The following is a 7,956-nucleotide window of genomic DNA, read 5'->3' as shown; positions in this document are numbered from 1 at the left end:
CTCCAAAACAATGACTGCTTTGGTCTATAGATTAAACTAAAAGACTTCAGAGTCATTTGGGTAACACCAACTTTATTCACGTATTTTCATATTTTGGTATTTTGTCATTTTGCAACTATTAAAACTGCTGGGCTAGGGTATAGCTCAGCTATGACACTTATCTAGCGCATAGAAAGTCTTAGGTTTTTTGATCCTTGATGTATTCAATTCTTTCACTCATGCTTTGCAATTGTCTTTATCTTAGAGATTTTTTTAAAGTCATGCACCTTTAATCCCAAGGTAGGGTGTGGGAGGGAATCTGTGACCTGTCTGTAAACTTTGCATGTGCCAGTGACAGGAGTTCATTCTTACCCAGGCTCCATAAGCGAACTGGGGGATTCACCTGACATATATATCAGACTTTCTCTCTTTCTGTTGCATACACATAGGTATTCCAGGGTCCACAGGTGACAGCCCTTACTTCGAGTTGTTTTTCTGAAAAGTATTCCACACGGCAGGGTCGATCCAAGCTGCTGCTGTCCTTGTGACCAAGCTGTCCATATTTACCTAGAGTGAAATGAACCCCTTTCTCTGATAGGCCTTACTTACTTTTCCCGCCAGGAAAGAAGCCAGCCCACAGACTGCAGTGTAAGGCTACACCTGCCAACCCGCTGGTCTTCTGTGAAGCCAGAAAGCTTCATGACCAAGCAAACCTTGGGGTCCCCCAGAAGACAGTGGCAGTGACTCATCTAGTGTTAACCACCACCTATGTCAAGATGGTCAGAGGCCCCTCCTTCATCTGTGTCACCTTATCTCTGCTATCTAGCTCAACAAGTGGCTTCATCTGTTCCCATCCAAAGGGGAGACACATGGCTTTTCGGTCCTCCCATGAAGCTCCTACCCCCTCTAGTTTGTGTGGCTTTTGTCACCTGCTCTATGTTCAGGTCCTTTCCCCCTTGGTAGAATCACAAAACCTTTTTTACTTACCCCAGCCCCAGGTATAGAGTTCTCCTGTTCCTGCAACCAAAGAGACAGTAAGTAGCTGCCACTATTGTTCTGTTACTGGCAAGATAGTACTTTGCCTGGCACAAGCCAAAGACACCACACTATTCTGACTTGTGCAACTGCTATCACGGTTTTTTTTGTTTGTTTGTTTTTCGAGACAGGGTTTCTCTGTAAGGCGTGCACCACCAACGCCCGGCTTCTGCTATCACGTTTGGGATGGTAAAGGATCCAGTTTTTAAAAAGCCTAACTTCCTAAATGTCAACAATTGACCTTAGTACATGGAGTCACACCCTAGACTAGGCAGGTTTTCTTCTAGAAGGAAGAACCTATTGGGTCTGAGGCTGTGGAGCTGTTAAAGATACACAAATAACCTTTTTATTGTTTTTTGTTGATAAGAGTTTGAAACAGAGTTCCAATATTCTTGCCTCAGCCCAAGGATTAGATTTATAAGTGTGTCAACATGGCCAGCATGAAAGTGAGGCAGCTGATCGTAATGTATATATCAAAAGATGCTATAGTAGGGTAGTTTTGTTAAAAACATAGCTCAGCACATGAGAAGCCCTAGATCCAGTCCCCAGCACACACTAAGTGCAGTGGCATGCATCTAAGTCCCAGCTAGCCTGCATAATAAAGTGAGACTCCCTAAAATTACAAAGGATGGGCAAGGCAAAAAGTTTTATTTTTTGCAGCCCCCAGCTAAAGAATGGGATGGAGTACTGATCCACCCTAATTAGTCCCACTTACGTGTCACCACAGCTGTGTGTCGGGATCCGCAGCTGGCCTTGACTGCATCTGAGCCTGTGGGAAGATCCAGTAGAGCTGGGAAGGGCTGGATGGCTATGAAGAGGGCAGGAGCTCCAACATCAGCCATGGCTGCTTCCTCTCCTTTGAGGGAATCTTCATTCAATTCTGTGGCTTTAGAATGGTTATAATATTTAACATTCTGGGGCATGGAGATGAACCTCATCCACACACTATCTTCCTGTAGTTGCTCTTAGAAGTTTTACACTTTCTAGTTCCAGAGCTGATGCCCAACCCTTACTCAACAGACCTGCCAGCTGTGCAGTGCCAAAACTGGCATGAGCCTCCCTCAGCAAGGAACAGTGTTTGTCCAACAGTTACCAAGATAAGTCACAGCCCTGAGCACCTGCAGCTCAGTGTCCAGCACACACGGTAAAGAATCCTAGAGACTGCCTTACCTTCCCTTCTCACTGCCATCTTGTCCTCTGCAGAGCTCTTTATGGGCAGAGCCAGCTGCCCTGACTCATTCCAGCCCCAGATATAAATATCCCCAGTTTCTGAAAGAGATCAAGAGGATCCATGAAACAGACTGTGAAACCTTCCTATCCACCTACATCCTCTAACATCCCCACCTCCAATTCCTAGGGGCGAATAAGGGCTACCATGTCCAAGTACCCCTCCAAGCAAAGATGCCTCCCTACCAAGTCCCAGCAGCTTCCTTGCCTTAGACTCTCTGCCCATATACCACCTTCAGTCACACACCCCTTTTTTTCTTTTTCAAGTAGCCTCACTATGTACCTCTCTGGCTGACCTCAAAGTCTCCACCCTCTTCCTGGAAGCTTTGTCATAGAATAGTCCTTTTGTACACTGTGAAGATGTGTTGCTCTCATTGGTTTAATAGAGCTAAATGGCCAATAGCTAGGAAGGAAGAGGTTAGGTGGGAATTAAGGTCAGGCAGCGAGCACAGGGATGAGAGGGAGGAGTCACTAGGAGAGGCAGAGAGAAGCAAGATCACTATGTTGTGTTGAAAAAAGGTACAGAGGGACTGGAGAGATGACTCAGAGATTAAGAGCACTGGCTGCTCTCCCAGAGGTCCTGAGTTCAATTCCCAGCAACCACATGGTGGCTCATAACCATCTATAATGAGATCTGGTACCCTCTCCTGGTGTGCAGGCAGAACATTGTATACATAATAAATCTTTTTTTTTTTTTTTTTTTAAAAAGGCTAGTTTGGAGGCTAGTTCCAGGACAGGCTAGTTAGTAACAAGCCTGAGTTATCAGCTGGGCATTTCTAATTAGTAAGTTTCTGTGTGTTATTTGGGAGTTGGCTGGTGGGACAGGAAATCCCACCTACACAGCTTTTCTTTCCACTTCCCCTTCCTTCAGAGATGGGTCTCACTGTTGCCTACGTTGGTGTCTAACTCCAGGCTTAAGTTCTTTTGTCTCAATCTCTCCAGTAGCTGGGACTATGAGTGAACACTCAGTTTAGTCATCCTTTATCCGTTGCTAGGCCAACTCCATTTTCAATCTTTTTTTTTTTTTCCCCTGAGACAGGGTCTCAATGTGTAGCTATAGCTGTACTGGAACTCACTGTGTAGACCAGGCTGGCCTCGAACTCACACCTCTGCTTCCCAAGGGTTGGGATTAAGGTGTGCACCACCACTGCCTGGCTTGCCTGTGCCCTTTTCCAACCCATCTTCCACTGGCCCCACTAAAGTCCTTCTGCCTCTCCTTTGCTCTCCTTCTCATAGTACCACTGCTCCATATGAGGTAGAGGATTGGTGTGACATCCCTATCCTAGTTACTTTCTATTGCTGTGATCAAAACAAAACAAAACTGACCAAAAGCAACCCAGGAAGTTTATTGGGTCCATCATTAAGGGAAGCCAGGGCTGGAACCTGGAGGCAGAAACTGAAGAGGCCACGAAGGAGTGATGCTACGGCTTGTTCCCCCTGCTTTCTTATAGTTCCCAGGATCACCTGCTCAGGGATGATGCAGTCCCTGGTGGGCTGGGACCTCCCATATCAATCATCAATCAAGAAAATGCCCCCTCAGGCTTACTTATAGGCCAATCTGATGGCGCAATCTCAATTGAGGTTTCTCTTTGAGGTTGACTCTAGCTTGTGTCAAGTTGATAACAAACTAATCAGGACACATAATGTCTAAGATTCACTAACACTACAAGGGAGGCAGAGGCAGGAATATAGAGTTTTCAAGGTCAGTCAGTTTGAGGCCAGACTGGTCTTAAATGAGACCTCGAATGCAACATTCTCTAATAGTAATTGTATAAAACGCTCAGTCTGGGCTGTATTTTATGTACCTTCCAAATACAATCACAGAGCCCTAGAAGTATTTATATTACAATATCCTCACTTTGAAGTCAAGTGAAACAGAGATTAAATGCCAGGACAAAGATCAAAGGAGCCAGAGTAAAGACTGTAAACTAGGAAGCCTTGTTTGATACCTCTGTGCTTCAACTTCTTTTGCAAGCACAAAGTCTCAAACTCCTAAACCTTAGGTGTGAAATTTCCCTTTAGGCTCTTTCTAGCCCTCTGTCCTCTTCCTTCCTGCCCAAGTTGGACTAGTATGCCTCCTAGGCCTATTACATGAGAACATGGGGGATTGAGAGCCCCATTCAGAAAGATCAGTAGTTTCTGGTGCTGGAGAGATGGCTCAGTGGTTAAAAGCACTGGTTGTTCTTCCAGAGAACCTGGATTCAGTTCTCAGCTCGCATATGGCAGCACATAGCTGCCTGTAACTCCAGTTCCAGGGGACCCAGTGCCTTCTTCTGGCCTCTCCGGACACCTGCACAGATACTCCACCCATCTTTTTAAAAATCAGTTTATCTGTTCCCTCTCCACTCCATGAGCCTAGGAAACAGCAGCACCACTGTAGGGGACCAACATAGCTTCATACCATCATGGCTACCTGGGCAGCCTTCTTTCTCCATTCTTTCTGGCTGAGCTGTCTCTTAGCAGATCCCTGGATAAGTGAGCTTGGTGCCTAGCAGGGAAATGGCAGTGGTGGAGAGCCCAGTAACAAAGATAACAACAGCAGTCAAGGAGTAACAGAATGGTGGAGACAACAGACTAAATCTTCAGACCCTGAAGAGTCAGGAATGACTGGACTAGATCACCGACAAAAACAAACCAACCAACAAAACAAAAGCAGAACAAGAGGAAGGCACGGCCAAGATTACCAGCTTGTTTGGAGAGGCTCCAGGTCACTCACCACTCACACACACAGAGTGCCAGCCACCTGCAGCCACCTCAGCCATCCGCAGGCCTTGCAGTGCTTCCAACAGCCTTGGCTCCAGCTCTGCCTCCAGCGTGCCGTGGCCCAACTGTCCATGCCTGATCAAGGGAGTTCTTAATCAGCTTCTGGCGCATTCAAGAGACCACCTCCTTGAGCTTCACCCAGTCACACCCAGCTGGTCCTCACCTGCCTCCACCCCAGGAGAACACCTGGCCAGCTTCGCAAAGCAGCAACACATGCTCTGCACCCAGCTCCAGCTGGCGCACCCGAAGCTCTGGGGCCAGAGGCTGGCAGAAGGGTGGCTGCGGGGTTACATAGGCACTGGCACAAGGCAGCAGCGGCAGGGTGCCCGCCCTAGCCTCACTGCTGGGTTCATTTTCTCCTTGGTCCTCTGTCCCAGTAACCAGGTTCTGGACCCAGAGGGGCTCCCCCTGAAGGGCCGAGCCTGGTGTCCAGGCCTGCAGCTCTGTGCAGGACCCGCCCTTGTCATGCAGCACCACCAAGAGTCCTTCTGAAGCCCACGCGTCCCTGCAGCCACCTGCTGAGCTGTTCACAGAACCTGAGAGCTCCACTCGGCCTCCACCTACAAGAGTAGAGAGTGGGGTGGGACATCGGCCAAGGACCTGAACACGGGAGTGGCGGGGGGGGGGGGGGGAGCGTGTGGTGCAGCAAGGTTGCCAGACAACGGGCATAGGGTATTCCTGAGCAGGCATGTTACCCCCAGGTGTACAGGGGTCAGGCCCGGAGTTGGTTTTGTCAGGGTGTTATGATAAAGCACGTGGGAAACTTGCGTGGATTCCATGGCAGGCGAGGGACAAACATGAGGGTGTGTGTGTGGGGGGGGGGAAGACAGAAAAGAAGAGGGAGACAGAAAAAGCCCTGTCTGCCCAGAGAGCATAAGTGGGTGGAGGTCTTTCTTTTAAAGGGGTCCTTTGCATCTGGACTGACTAGGACTGCCTGAGTGCAATCTGCCAGGTGACATGGGCGGGCCAACATAATGCCTGAATCCTTCCTTACACAGGGTACTCACAGGTTACCAGGGCGGTGTAGCTCCAGCTTGCACTCACTCGGCAAATGTCATCACTGGCACACAGTGGTTCAGGACTGTGCACCGAATGGCACCCATTCCCAGAGCCCAGCACTTGCCCAAAGCCACAGAAACCGAAACCAAACCAGGTTCCATGCTGTTTCTTGGCCATATTCACGCTGAGCCCTCTGTGGGTGGCCACGTGGATGGGGTGCCAGCAACTGGATAGATGGCCTCAACCACGCCTCAACCTAAGAAGATGTTTGCAGCCAGGACACCTCAGGAACACAGACGAGTTTGGCCTCCCAAGAGGCTGCCACTGCATTATCTGTAAAACAGTGACCGAATCCCTTCTGGATTCCATCCCTCTAACGAGGCAATCGGTGTCCATCCCACTATTGTTCCCAGAGCAGAGCTTTGGTCAAAGGTCCTATCAAATGTGTGACTGTTAAATTGTCTGGAGCTACTCATGTCTCCCACTTTTGGCTCAAATCCAGTGTGCCACTGTAAGAAATATTAAGTATTCAGGTTTTTTGTTTTGTTTTGTTTTTTGTTTTTCTATCAAACACTATAGTGAGTTTCGGGACAGCCAGAGCTGTTACACAGAAAAACCCTGTCTCGGAAGAAAAAAAAGTAGTGGAGGGTGGGAGCAGCGCTGTTTGCGACAATAGCAAACCAAAATGTAAGTGACAACACACTCTTAGCTTATTAAATACGACGGTATTTAATGACGAAAATGACCATTGGCTCTTAGCGGGTTTCTCGGCATCTGGACAGTTTGTTTGCACTGACCGTTACCGGTTGTTTATTCTTTCAACAAAGAATAAACAAAAAAAAAAGCCTTTATCGCGTCTTTCTTTTGCGTTAATGAGATGGCTGGGGGCCCCAGGGAACTCCTGCTGAATTGGGGAGGCAGATAGTGGCATGGTTTCAACAGCAACGCCACTTTATTCGGCTGGGCCAAACTCTACAGCCACTTTCACGCCTCTTATGTCGAGCTCTGAGACCACAGCTCTTGGATTCCCCAACCAAGAGAACCTTTGCCCTTTCCCTTGCCCCTCTCTCTACAACCCAACAGGAAAGCCCTTTCCGCGGGAAATCGCGAAGGAACCCGCCCAGCACCTTGTAGTGCTCGGTTCCGGGAAGGACCGGTTGGGCAGAACGTGTTTAAAGGGCCGCGTGCCAGGCAAGGCTGCCATTGGATGCAGCAGCCTTTTCGGAGCCAATCGCAGGCGCGAGTGGCGACGTCACCGCGTATGGGGGCGGGCGCCGTGACGCGCTCACAGGCGCCGAATTACCTGCCTGCCGGCCTGAGGCCTCGGCAGAGTCAATGCGGGCCGCTCCCGGGCGTGGGCCGAAGCCTCCAGTGACCAGCGGACGCGGCTGGAACCACTGAAGGAATATTCACGAAGTTCCGAGGGGAACGGCAGGCGAGGACCAAGCACTGACACCCGCCATTCCCTGCGAGCAAGGAAGAGAGGCGGCTCACTAGAGAGCAAGCACAGGAGTGCAGCCCAGACAGGAGGCGGTAGTATTAGTGCCTTCACTGATTGGTCCAGGCTCTGTCGTTTACATCCTGAGCCAATGAGCTCCAAGCTTGAACTCCAGCCTCTAAGAGACTGGTGTCGCCAGCTAGAAGGTGAACCTATTTGAACCACTTGAGTCATGCATGCTTCTTCTTCAACCAGGCATATAGCTACAGAAAAATTGGCTTTTCCCTGAGGGAAGCGCACACCAACCCCAAATGCCAAACATTGCCTGACTGGAGATCACGGAAAGCTCAGTATCACAACAAATATATCCAGGGACAAGCATATAGTACTCTCCCCTAAAACTGTTTATCTCAGGGACACTGGAATTTGGTGTGTCCCCTACATAATTCCTACTACTCTAAAGGCAGAGACAGAAGGATTGTCAGTGTGAAGCCAGTTTGTGCTCCCCATATTGA

At 49.1% G+C, this 7,956-nt stretch overlaps 1 protein-coding gene across 1 annotated transcript; it reads right to left on the bottom strand.

Annotated features, from left to right (window-relative positions):
• Window positions 1–51: 51 nt before the first annotated feature.
• Window positions 52–7,535, bottom strand: Rccd1 (RCC1 domain containing 1). Its single transcript, XM_027408250.2, has 8 exons — window positions 7,307–7,535; window positions 6,012–6,336; window positions 5,168–5,564; window positions 4,958–5,079; window positions 2,185–2,283; window positions 1,730–1,900; window positions 967–996; window positions 52–546 (listed from the first exon to the last, which is right to left on the bottom strand). The coding sequence occupies exons 2-8, from the start codon at window positions 6,178–6,180 to the stop codon at window positions 395–397; spliced, it is 1,140 nt and encodes a 379-aa protein (XP_027264051.1). The 5' UTR covers window positions 6,181–6,336; window positions 7,307–7,535; the 3' UTR covers window positions 52–394.
• Window positions 7,536–7,956: the final 421 nt, after the last annotated feature.

The sequence above is a fragment of the Cricetulus griseus genome, chromosome 3 (genome assembly GCF_003668045.3).
Source record: "Cricetulus griseus strain 17A/GY chromosome 3, alternate assembly CriGri-PICRH-1.0, whole genome shotgun sequence".
NCBI lineage: Eukaryota > Metazoa > Chordata > Mammalia > Rodentia > Cricetidae > Cricetulus > Cricetulus griseus.
The sequence above is the reverse complement of the archived record's forward strand: the minus strand, read 5'-3'. Positions and strand labels throughout refer to the sequence as shown.

Coding starts and splice junctions, on each gene's coding strand:
- Rccd1 (XM_027408250.2), bottom strand. CDS start 6,180: ATGGCCAAGAAACAGCATGGAACCTGGTTTGGTTTCGGTTTCTGTGGC. Junction 5,565..6,011: donor CTACACCGCCCTGGTAACCT/GTGAGTACCCTG, acceptor CTACTCTTGTAG/GTGGAGGCCGAGTGGAGCTC. Junction 1,901..2,184: donor GATGGCAGTGAGAAGGGAAG/GTAAGGCAGTCT, acceptor ACCATTCTAAAG/CCACAGAATTGAATGAAGAT.